This window comes from Clarias gariepinus, chromosome 5, assembly GCF_024256425.1.
Source record: "Clarias gariepinus isolate MV-2021 ecotype Netherlands chromosome 5, CGAR_prim_01v2, whole genome shotgun sequence".
Taxonomy (NCBI): Eukaryota; Metazoa; Chordata; class Actinopteri; order Siluriformes; family Clariidae; genus Clarias; species Clarias gariepinus.
Window position 1 is genome coordinate 14,372,385 of NC_071104.1, and position 12,627 is coordinate 14,385,011.

Sequence of the window (12,627 nt, forward strand, 5' to 3'; positions counted from 1 at the left end):
CTCAAACGAGCCGCCTTTGCTGGATCCATTTTTTGGCCAGATTATACTGTTATGGGTCGCAGATCTTGATGGAACAGGAGTGCTCATGTAAGTACTGTATGGCAGAGCTGTGGCTTGGCGGGTCATGACATGTTTTGTTGGTTAATGTTGAACCTCTGTCTTAATACAGTTTGCCTCGTAATTTAATTACTATTACTTAACAATTTGAATTTAGATTTGTAGGTCCAATTGGACATAAGTATTTCAAAATTAAATCAGCCATATTTATTACAAACTTTTTAAAACGAAAAAGTCTGAAACCCTTCTTTCTAAAATGACCCTTTTTTACCTCAGTAAAAGTTAGCCAGTAAATTTCAACAACTCAATTTCTATATAGTATTTGCAGCTTAAATTCTTACCCGTAGTGAATATTCACTTTCAGGCACTGGCATGTCACCCCATGCCTGCCGCCTGTACTCCTCCCTGGAGCCCTTGTACATGTCAATGGGAATCCGGATGTCATCTTTTATAAAGTCAAATTCTAATTCTTTTGGAGACCTTCTGCAGCAGAATAGTTGGAGGGTGGAAACAATGTAAGAAATGATGGTATTATTTCTTATAACCCACAATATTGCTGTTAGCCCTTGGGATTGTAGCAAAATAAGACAGCACCATTTAAATAAGGTTTGTAGCAAATTTCATACAGTTTTATGTTTATATCATTATCTATAACACTAATGCATATTAATAACAGTATATAAGAGTTCCTTATTTTAGTAAGACTTCATACCAGTATTCCAAAATGAACTTGAATATAAAACTCTATTAGACCAAATAAAATAAAACTTCCTGCAATCCTACTTGACTAGGTTCCAGATGATGATTCGGGTTCCACTTGATGCAATGATCCCAAATTCAGACAGCAGTTCTTCCTCAGTGTTAAACATAGAATGTCTCAGGATCTCATTAAGGCTGTCTGCATGTTCTGCAACAGCACTGAGTTCAAAGTAAAATTAAGGACCAAACTGCACAGAGGTACCTCTCAACTCTCAGAAAGCATTTATTTACCTTTTTGATTATATTTATATAATATAAATAATATATGCATGATGGGCATAATATATTTTGATATAAAATGAATAAACTAAAAACAGTGTGGCTATTTATGCAGCTAAGTGGTTGGCTATATTATGTTTTATATATATTTTTTATAATCATCTTGTCACTTGCAGTTATAAATTTCCTCGTAATGCAAGCCTAATGTACAATATTTTTAGATAAAGGATATCATTCTGTCCTGTTTTGGTAAACATGGCAATAGGTACTATGACATTCTGTGCCTTTATATTCTCCAGGTAAGTCTGTGATAGGAAACCCACACACATGGTGTTATCTTTCTTGGAGAACACAATGGCATCCTTTCCCAAGCGCATGGAGCCTGATTTAAATCCATTACCATACAGACCCACAGGAGCATGCCCCCTTAGAGTCTGTTTATCACTGAAGCCAAAACTGCAAGAGGGAGAGAGAGGAAGAGAGGGAGAGAGAGAGAGAGAACAAATCAAGAAACTTTATATTGTTTATATCCTTACTATCCACTCTCTATAGTTAAAGTGAATTGCTGGATGATCTAAATGTCCTCTGAAGGATAATGCGTGCTCAATGCACTCCTACCTGAGCATTTTGTGCATCTTTTCATAGTCCATGCCCTTTCCATTATCTGTGAAGGTGAGGCAGTCCTGGTGTTTGATATTTGATTTATTAATCCAGAATTGTTTTGCACTAACATCTGGGTCATAAGCATTGTCTGTCAATAGAAAAAAAAAGGAATCTGATACTATACACTAATCAGCCATAATGTTATGACCACCTGCATAATATTGAGTAGGTCCCCCTTTTTGCCAGCATAACAGTTATGCACTGTGGTTTCTGGCACCTTTCTATCATAACCAGCAATTAACCATTTCCATTGGATCCACATTAATTTGATCTACATTATAGCTTCTGTTGGATATGACTTTACAGGTCTTCCTTTGCTCCCCATATGCATCAGTGTGCCTTGGCCACTGATGACCCTGTCGCAAGTTCAACAGTTTTCCTTCCTTGTATCATTTTTGGTGGGTCCTGACCACTGCAGACCAGGAACATCCCACAAGAGCTTCAGTTTTTGAGTTGCTCTGACCCAGTAGTTTAACCATCATAATTTGGCCCTTGTCAAAGTCTCTTACATTCTTATGCTTGCCCATTGTTTTTGTTCCCAACACACCATCTTTAGGGAAAAAAAAGGTTCACTTGCTGCCTAATATATCCCACCCACTTCAGCTGCCATTGTAACAAGATATTGGTAATGTAGCTACAGTACTGTGAGAAGAGCCAAGGAGAGGGAGGTGTAAGAGGTGAGTGATTGTTTTCGATTGTTGCTGATAGTTATTCTGGAACTGCCTGTCTCAACTGTTTATGAAAAATAGTTTAATAATCATTTGGATAAAGAAAGAAAACAATAAAGACATAGTTTTGACTTACCGATCAGTTCTGCTATAGCACTAAAGGGCCAGGTGTGGCTAGTGGAGTTTGAATGCAGGAACCGTGGAGCAATCTTTTAAAAGAAACAATATAAAAATCCTTGACATATACTGCTTCAAAAATGAATATATTTTCTGATCTTAGATTTATAGCCATAAAAGGACAGGCCTTTCAGCAGGCGAAACATCTACCACTGAGCCACCAGTGTCTTAAAATGTGCAACCTCAATAGACACACCACGGCAGCAACATCTAGCAGTCACACATGAGGGTGACCGGGAATCTGCATGTTTTGAACACCTTGTTCCTCACAGATCTGCCCCTCAGGAGACCCACGTTGCTACACTTTTATAATGTGGCTGATGTGAATATGCTAGATTCCTGTGCGTGTAACTTGTGTCATAGTACACGTACACGAAAATACAATTTCAAACTCAAGCAGAAAACAGTGAAAATAAAGAATAAACAAACCTCACATATTGTTTTAATATGAGAGTTCATGAAAATCTTAAATGTGTGCCCATAGCAAATCAACTACATTATTACACTCAGAAAGACCTTTTATTTAAAGTATTTTTTGGCAGCGCCTCTGTTTCACTAAATCATTGTTGACTTTTAATGAACATGTAAGGCCTAATGACACCTGTCTTAGGTGACTCCAGGTATCCTCAGGAGTCCTATTGATGTTTAACTGATCACACCTATACATTCAGTTTCCTCAACTAAAAATAGGGTACACTTAGGCCAGGGAGAGCATAGATGTTTCTAAAACATACACTGAAATAAAAATTCTTATGCACACTTAAAAATACTACATAGCGGGGCCTCTGAGTGGCGCAGTGGTAAAGTGCTCGCCCTATCACCCGGAGATCGCTGGTTCCTGGGTGATGCTGTTACCTCCCACAGCTGGAGGCCTAGAGAGAGCTGATTGCCGATAGGACCCGGAAATAATACGGTCGCGAACCAGGAAGCATAAAAGAAGACAAGATGGCGCAACACATCGCTCAGTCATTGAGTTCGCCCATGTCGTTTCTGACGGTTCGCCAGCTATTTCGTAAGTACTCACTTTCTTGGGTTTACTTCCAGATTGAGTGTGTGTCAATAGGACACGGGTTAAGTTGTGTTTTTTCCTTGCTCTTAATCGGAGAGAGTCTTTAAAGGGATCATCCAGAAACATTTTTCATTAAATGTTAATATGATCTTTAGGGTCCTAATGAAAAGTTTGTAATATATTTAATTAAAAATTCTCAATGGTTGTGTAAAAAAACACTACTTTTAACTGGTAAAAACTAGCTCTGTTCTCAGCAACCTATTTCAGTGCATGTTCCTTTAAATGCTTATGATCTCTGCTGAGCCCGCCCCCCCAGTTCTGTGAGGCGTGTCTTCACAACACCCAAAACGCAGTGCTTTGTGGGTAATGCAGTCCAAACTGGAAAACGCTGGAATATAGAGCCTGAGCCTGTTTTCTTAAGTAGTTTTTGGTTTGATTTAAGTACGGAACCTACGCGGAAGTTTGTACCTACGACTCAATTTGTCTTTCTCATCACTGCATGGGCATGAATTAACGGGCTGTTATGCTGCCGCAAGCAACAACATAAAGCGGAGAAGCTTACTGAAAGAGATACGAACGCAATGTGTTTACTGATGTGTTTACATGACTTCTTAATCTTTGACAGACATCGTTATAAACCATCTAACGTAACAAAGGTAACCATGTTCTATGAGAGTATAAGTTACAGTAACTTACACTCCGCATTCATCGTTATTATTAGAAAAGGCAATCTGCAAAGATTCATAGAAAAAGAAAATACTCACTGAGCCTGGAGAAGATGAAGCAGGAACACGAAGCGTTAGTACAGATCCATTTATAGGAGCAGCTTCCTAGTAAAACCAGCTTTATATTGACCCGCGTTTATAAAGCAGTCAGGTGAAAAATGATTAGCGCAAACATGAACGCATTTAGGTAAATCCTCGGGGACGTTAGCTTTAAAAACTAAATTCAGCCACTGCTGAATCAGCGGCTCAGATGTCGGTAGTAAATGACGACTGCTATGTTCACTATTAATGGGTGGCGCCATTTTGCTCCATCAGCGAAAAACAATGGCCGACAGCTTCTTCTCACTCGGGGCGGGTCTTTGCTAAAACACCAGTGTCAATCAACTAGTGCAGGAGCGGCCTCTTGTGGTGTGGCGTCACAGTGACAGGCATTTGCGATTGGCCTGATTTTAGAAGGGGCATGTTATTGTAATAAATGAAAAGAAAACCACTGAGCGGCTCTTTATCATCGTAGAGTGGTTGTGTACGCACTCTCCTAACACACAGTTCAGTCCAAACAGCTTAAAAAAGTGCATGTAGGCCTGTATAACCCCTTTAAAATAACTTGCGTAGTTATCCTGCCTACTCGTGCTATTTCCGCATTTGGGTTTCCCATCCACGCTACAAAGGGCTAACTGCTAACTGCTACATCTTCTGGTCAACTCCGGTTAGTTCCTGACAGAATGACTGAGCCCAGAGCGGTGAACCCAGCGGATTACTCACACCTCTGCGACGTAGTAAACCGGCATGCCGAGCTAATTGATAACCTAACCGGGGAGATTGCGACACTTCACCTTGCGCTGCAAGGTGGTGGAGCTTCGGCAGGAGAACTGGCTAGCCGGCTGCAGCACTGCACCCCCCCATCTGATGTTTTCCTTTTATTACCTGATAAATGGGATGGCACGGACAGGAAATGTAGTGTTTTTCTAACAGCATTAGATTTGGTGTTCAAGTTTAATTCAACCAAATTGTAACCAAACTGTATCACCTGCGGCAGGGAGGATTGTCTATGAGCCGCTACACAGCTGACTTCTGCACTCTCGCTGTGCAGACCTCCTGGGGAGACGCCGCGCTCCGGACGACCTACTACGAGGGACTGGCTTCTCGAATTAAGGACGAACTTGCCAGACGGGAGTTTCCCGCCACCCTGGAAAGACTGATCCAGCTCGCCCTCCATATAGATCAGTTCCTACTCTCTCGTCCAAAGCCAGCCCCGAGGACCCTGCCGCCAACGCCCACGTTCTCCTACACAGCAACTCGACCACCGACAGCCTTTACCACCGCCATCGCCGAATCTGTCGGATCTCCACCTCCTGCCGTGGTTGACACTGGAGCCGAGGAACCCATGCAATTAGGATGCGCCTCCCTAACCGTAGCAGAACGTGAATGCCGCTTCCAAGAGGGTCTTTGTGCCTATTGCGGGTTGGCGGCACATCACAGAGCGATTTGCCCCCTCCGGCCGGGAAACGCTCAGACCCGGTGAGAGGGGAGAGAAACTCATCGGGCCCGCTCCAACTCTCCACCACGATCACCAACACCATCTCCCGTCTCATGGTTCAGGTATCCCTCCAGTTTGGCCACAAACCGGTCAGAAGCACTGCATTCATCGATTCTGGTGCTGCATGTAACTTCATTGACTCTACTTATGCCAAAGAACTGGAGGTAAAAGAACAACATTGACCAACATCGTGAACTTCACCTCACCTCCATCTTATTACCTCCAATCATACTTGGCTACCCTTGGGTACTCAAACACGACCCCCTCATCTCTTGGACACAGAACCAGATCCTCTGGGCGGAACTATCCCATAACCTCCACGTCTCCTCCGCCACTAACTTAAGCCCATTTAAAGTAGTGCCATGGTTTCCAACCTCCAATGTTCGACCATCAAGAACCAGAGGTTGACGTACCATCAGCCCAACACTTGGTCCGTAGGTGTCCACAACTGTGGGCTGAGGCCAACACCGCTATCCAACACCAATTACATCGCCGTCGACCCCCACCCTCTATCCTCGACCCCGAGCTCATTCGGGACTACCGTCACTGGGTATCCTCCACCCCAGGACCATCAGGAGAACCGTCACTAGGACCCGAAAGTAATATGTTGGCGAACCAGGAAGCATAAAAGGAGACAAGATGGCGCGACACATCGCTCAGTCATTGAATTCGCCCATGTTGTTTCTGACGGTTCACCAGCTTTTTCATAAGTACTTATTTTCTTGGGTTAACTTCCAGATTAAGTGTGTGTCAATAGGATGCGGGTTAAATTGTGTTTTTCCCTTGCTCTTAATCGGAGAGAGTTCTTAAAATAACTCGTGGTTATCCTGCCTACTTGTGCTATTTCCCCGTTTAGGGTTAAAATCCACGCTACAAAGGGCTAACTCCTAACTGCTACGTCTTCTGGTCAACTCTGGTTAGTTCCTGACAATTATGACTGAAATAAGGCTGCTGATTGGCAGAGGCAGATTGCAAAAGGCACTGTTTATTTACAGAATATATATTTGTGCTTTTTTGGGGTACTATTATTGATTTTTATTGATAAAGCTTCTCATATCAGCACACACTTTTATCTGCCTTTTGATCAAAATACTGCCTTGTGCAAAGTGAAAGTGCACGCTAAATTAGCTGCTCTAATTTGTGTAAAATGCTTTAATGGACTTTTTATGACTGAAATAAAGATGTTCATAATGGCACACGATTTCATCTGCCTTTTGTTCAAAAAGCTGCCTTTGGCAACATCAAAGCGAATGCCAATGTGCACGGCTTAATTTCAATCATAAATTCACACCCATATTCCAGCCAATCATGGTCAAATAATTTTTCAGTGCTGAACACAAAGAGCAAAAACCCATAATGATTAGTATTGTTTAAAAAAAAATCCTCCGTTTTTCGTGTGGATTCATTCGATTAATCATTTTCCTGGAGATCGATACATAGATATTGAAGATTTTCTTACTTCTTTCAAACCCTTTTTATTCTGTTGGACACGGGCATGCATCAGCACGTCACTTCCCCGCAAACAACCCAGCAATTTGCATTTATTTACATCTGAATAGAGCCATTTACATAGAACTTGTGAAGCATGTGAATGGAGCTCTAAGCGCATGGGCAGTTTCCTGACACGTGTGGAGACCAGATCCTGACTTATGTTATATTTTCAGGTACTTACCAAACTTAAAGGTATTCCTTTATGTATAAATGCTGCCATTTCCATTTATGACTGCTACCTGTAGTTCCCAAGTGAGTTTCTAATGAAAAAAAAAGATATTATTTTGCTGTTTTGAAGTATAGTAACAACAAGACTTATACTGATTATGGAAACCCCACCCATTGTGAATCAATCATGGAGAGTAATACTACTTCTACATTCAATGATTTACTTGTTTAGTTAGTTGTCTGCTTTTTCTGCATACAGTGCTGCCCACAACACAATTGTGATATCTGAAGCTAAAAAGAAGCAGACTACTGTACATTCATTTATGTGAGTGTCTTGTTCCATTCAGTAGAAACTCCACTACAGTAAAAGACTCATTAAGTAAAACTCATTTGCTACATTGAGAGGTATAATTCACAATATAGGGATTATTCACCCCAAGATGTGTGTGCGATCAATTTAAATCAAGTCACTTTCCATCACTATTATCGTAGTAAAAAAGAGGCCATGACATGTTTTTAAGTTGAGTGGGAAGGATTAATGCAATCTCACAGTATTTACTATAATGATAATCTGCTGATAAAAACAACATTTATTCATACACAGTTTTTAAACCCTAATATAGAAAAGCATACATGCAACAGCCACTTAACTAGAGTTAACTCTAACCCTACATCAGAATTGCACTTGAATATTTTGCCTCCTACACAATAAAATATTTAAAAATATTTACACATTCAAATAACCTGCTTAAAATTATGCCTCCTAAATTATCATGCTCAATCTACATTGTATATTTACTAGTTCAGAGCATTTTAGTGAAAAAAATACCTTGTTGAAAACTTACCGTTTAGAGGATAAAGAAAAGGGGGCTATTTGCATAGCACGCTACTTGCATTATATATATATACATATATGGGTATATATACACTGTATATATAAATCATGCTTCTCACGCGAGTGCAGGAAATGGGTAGGGCAATCACCTTGCAGTCTCAACGGTTACAGACAGGAAGCTGTGAAGGAAAACTCAGATACAATACTTACACATTACACAAAAAAAGAGCAGGCACACACAATTTTTTTCCCCAATAAGCAGCACATGGGCAATACACATTAAAGTTTAAGTTCATTTTCTCTTTAAGTTCACAGGTTAAATGTTGGTCTTATAATTTTTTTTTATTAATTATGAGCCATTAGACTCATTAAATCCAGATTTTATATAAAGGCCCATTGCTACTGTAAGAGATTTTTGTTCTAATATGAAAGAGAATTCTACTCTCTTCATCATGGATCTAAAATTGCCATTTTAAATCTTCCATGCTACTACTTTCCTGTTTCCTTTTGCATCTAATCTTATGGTACTAACGCTCCCAGTAAGCTTATTAAGGTGTAGAGGACAGGCTCACTTATTCAACACCGCAACTTTAAAACTTTATAGCTACAAATGGCACACAAATGACAATGGCACCTGCACAGAAATAGGCAAGAAGATAAATTATGTATGTATGTACTGTATGTATGTATGTATTTATGTACAGTGGGTATGGAAAGCATTCAGACCCTCTTAAATTTTTCACTCTTTGTTATATTGCAGCCATTTGCTAAAATCATTTAAGTTTATTTTCCCCCTCATTAATGTACACACAGCACCCCATATTGACAGAAAAACACAGAATTTTTGAGATTTTTGCTAATTTATTAAAAAAGAAAAGCTGAAATATCACATGGTCCTAAGTATTCAGACCTTTTGCTGTGACACTCATATATTTAACTCAGGTGCTGTCCATTTCTTTCTAACACCTTCATTTGAGTCTAGCTGTGTTTATACTGATTGGACTTAATTAGGAAAGCCACACATCTTTCTATATAAGACCTTACAGCTCACAATGCGTGTCAGAGCAAATTAGAATCATGAGGTTAAAGGAACTGCCTGAAGAGCTCAGAGACAGAATTGTGGCAAGGCACAGATCTGACCATGGTTACAAAAAAATTCTGTTGGACTTAAACTTCCTAAGAATAATACCTTTTAATAAATCTGCAGAAATTTCAACAATTCTGTGTGTTTCTGTCAATATGGGGTGCAGTGTGTACATTAATGAGGGGGGAAAAATAAACTTAAATGATTTTAGCAAATGGCTGCAATATAACAAAGAGTGAAAAATTTAAGAGGCTCTCAATACTTTCCGTACCCACTGTATGTACTGTATGGAAGTACTGTATGGATGGATGGATGGATGGATAGATAGCTAGATAGATAGAAATCATTCTGCCCTAATATATTCATGATGAAATAAAACTAATAAAAAGATAAAAAAAGAAAAATTATTCTTCCAAAAAAACGAGCCAATAAAGTTCAGATACAGTACTGTCATCCAAGAGATTTGTTTTAGTTGGTATTAAATAGAATGATCCAAACTATTTTATTTTACTTAGTTTTCATTAATTAATTTAATTGTACTGAGTAGTAACAATGATGCAGCTAGAATAGTGGCTCAGGTGGCTAAAGCTCTGGTTGTGGATTTGGCATTTGAGGATCTGGGTTCCTCAGATACTGCTGTCAGTGGGTTGCCACAACCCATACTAACCAGCCACTGTTGACACAAAAAGGTACTTACTAATACAGTAGGGTTGTTGGAAAATTGTCCTTTTTTTATAACATTTTGCACAAAGTGTAGTGGCCCCAGTGGCATGCTGTGGTATCTGTCTGCAGCCAGAGTAAAGGCAGATCTTTTGGTGCTGTGGGTTGCAGGGTGGTTCAGACTTGTTTGTGTGGTGTTCTCATAGTTGCTTAATCAAATTGTAATCTGGGGAGTTTTAAGGCCAGGTCGACAGCCTTGGGCTCTTTGCTTGCTGGGAAGCATGTGCAGTCTAGTGCACTACTGTAGGTGTTCCGGGTCCTTTTTATCATTGCCAGCATTGACTTTTTACATTTTTGTCGTGTTGACTCTGAGAGCAGATTCCTGTGGGCATGGGTGAGCCTTGGGTGCCCTTGATTATTTCACAAGTTGGTATATAAAATAACATTAAAACATTAACACTGATTATGTTGGAATATTGGTACAGTATGGCTGATTGGTATATGCACACATCCTTTACCACATATGTTTCAAAGATCAACAGTTTATACAAATGAACACTTTATTTAAATAAGTGAACAGATTTACATTATTTTACAAGGACTCTCTAGGTTCCACTGTATGCTTTACACAAGTGCTAAAATTTCTACAATCTGAATAGTTTGCAGTCCCAGTCTTAGCCACTAGACAGATTGGCAGACCCTCACTTTACACTTCATGATACTTTGATGTCCTTCATTTAAATATCTGAATTATATGGATTAAGAACATGTGCCAAAAATGAATTTGGACCTTTTTTTTAACATTTCAGAATGAAATATATTAAAAAATATATATTTAAAGATTCACTATGATTTATTTCAAGAAATATCGTGGACCCTCTTTTCTCTGAACATCAGTGAGAAAATCAAAGGTTTGGTCTTCAGGACAGGAATGTAGAAGGACAGATGGTGGTGGACTTTGCCAAGAGGATGGAAATGGCAGTAGTAAATACTTTCTTCCAGAAGAGGCAGGAACATAGGGTGACATATAAGAGTGGAGGCAGAAGCACTCAGGTCGACTACATCTTGTGTCGACGCTGTAACCTGAAAGAGATCAGTGACTGCAAAGTAGGGGAGAGTGTAGCCAGACAACACAGAATGGTGGTGTGTAAAATAACCCTGGTGGTAAGGAAGGCGAAGAGGACAAAGGCAGAGCAGAGGACAAAGTGGTGGAAGCTGAGAAAGGAAGAATATTGTGAAGTCTTTAGGGAGGAGTTGAGACAGGCTTTGGGTGGTCAGGAGGTGCTTTCAGTTGACTGGACAACTACAGCCAATGTGATCAGGGAGACAGGTAGTATCATCAGGTAAGGGGAAAGTGGACAAGGAGACTTGGTGGTGGAATGAGGAAGTCCAGGAGTGTATACAGGGAAAGAGGCTAGCTAAGAAGAAGTGGGACACTGAGAGGACTGAAGAGAGTAGACAGAAGTACAGGGAGATGCAGAGTAAGGTGAAGGTAGAGGTGGCAAAGGCCAAACAAAGAGCATACGAGGACTTGTATGCTAGGCTTGACAGTAAGGAGGGAGAGGTGGATCTGTACAGGTTGGCAAGGCAGAGAGATAGAGATGGGAAGGATGTGCAGCAGGTTAGAGTGATTAAAGATAGAGATGGAAATGTACTGACAGACGCCAGGAGGGTGATGGGAAGATGGAAGGAGTACTTTAAGGAGTTGATGAATGAGGAAAACGAAAGAGAACAAAGAGTAGAAGAGGTGACTGTTGTGGAACAGGAAGTAGCAAATATTGGTAGAAGTGAGGTGAGAAGGGCGTTGAAGAGGATGAAGAGTGGAAAGGCTGTTGGTCCTGATGACATACCTGTGGAGGTATGGAAGTGCTTAGGAGAGGTGGCAGTAGAGTTTTTGACAAGTTTGTTTAACAAGATCTTGGAGAGTGAGAGGATTCCAGAGGAATGGAGGAGAAGTGTATTGGTGCCAATTTTTATAAAGCTAATGAGCCAGACAATGAAGCTGTGGGAAAGAGTAGTGGAAGCTAGGTTAAGGGCAGAGGTGAGCATATGTGAGCAGCAATATGGTTTTATGCCTAGAAAGAGTACATCAGATGCAGTATTTGCTTTGAGGATGCTGGCGGAGAAGTACAGAGAAGGTAACAGGGAGTTGCATTGTGTCTTTTTAGATTTAGAGAAAGCGTATGACAGGGTGCCAAGAGAGGAGCTGTGGTATTGTATGAGGAAGTCTGGAGTGGCAGAGAAGTATGTTAGAGTGGTGCAGGACATGTATGAGAGCTGTAAGACAGTGGTAAGATGTGCTGTAGGTGTGACAGAAGAGTTTAAGGTGGAGGTGGGTCTGCATCAAGGATCGGCTCTAAGCCCCTTTTTGTTTGCTCTGGTGATGGACAGGATGACAGATGAGGTAAGACAGGAGTACCCATGGACTATGATGTTTGCAGATGACATTGTGCTCTGTAGCGAGAGCAGGGAACAGGTGGAGGAAAATTTGGAGAGGTGGAGGTATGCTCTGGAAAGCAGAGGAATGAAGGTTAGCCGCAGCAAGACAGAATACATGTGTGTAAATGAGAGGGAC

At 40.6% G+C, this 12,627-nt stretch overlaps 1 protein-coding gene across 3 annotated transcripts in view; it reads right to left on the bottom strand.

Moving 5' to 3' along the window:
• The window catches only part of LOC128524327 (uncharacterized), a 30,925-nt gene extending 21,797 nt beyond the window's left edge, over positions 1-9,128 (bottom strand). For 2 of the 3 annotated variants that reach the window (XM_053496853.1, XM_053496850.1), the window contains exons 1-7: positions 8,319-9,128; positions 7,487-7,565; positions 2,503-2,575; positions 1,654-1,786; positions 1,268-1,491; positions 841-979; positions 399-540 (exon numbers count right to left, since the gene is read on the bottom strand). In XM_053496853.1, coding sequence (XP_053352828.1) covers positions 399-540; positions 841-979; positions 1,268-1,491; positions 1,654-1,786; positions 2,503-2,575; positions 7,487-7,531 — 756 coding nt within the window. In that variant the 5' untranslated portion in view covers positions 7,532-7,565; positions 8,319-9,128. Of the gene's footprint in view, positions 1-398; positions 541-840; positions 980-1,267; positions 1,492-1,653; positions 1,787-2,502; positions 2,576-7,486; positions 7,619-8,318 lie in introns of those variants that run through there. The other variant, XM_053496852.1, reaches the window with a different exon arrangement.
• Positions 9,129-12,627: the final 3,499 nt, after the last annotated feature.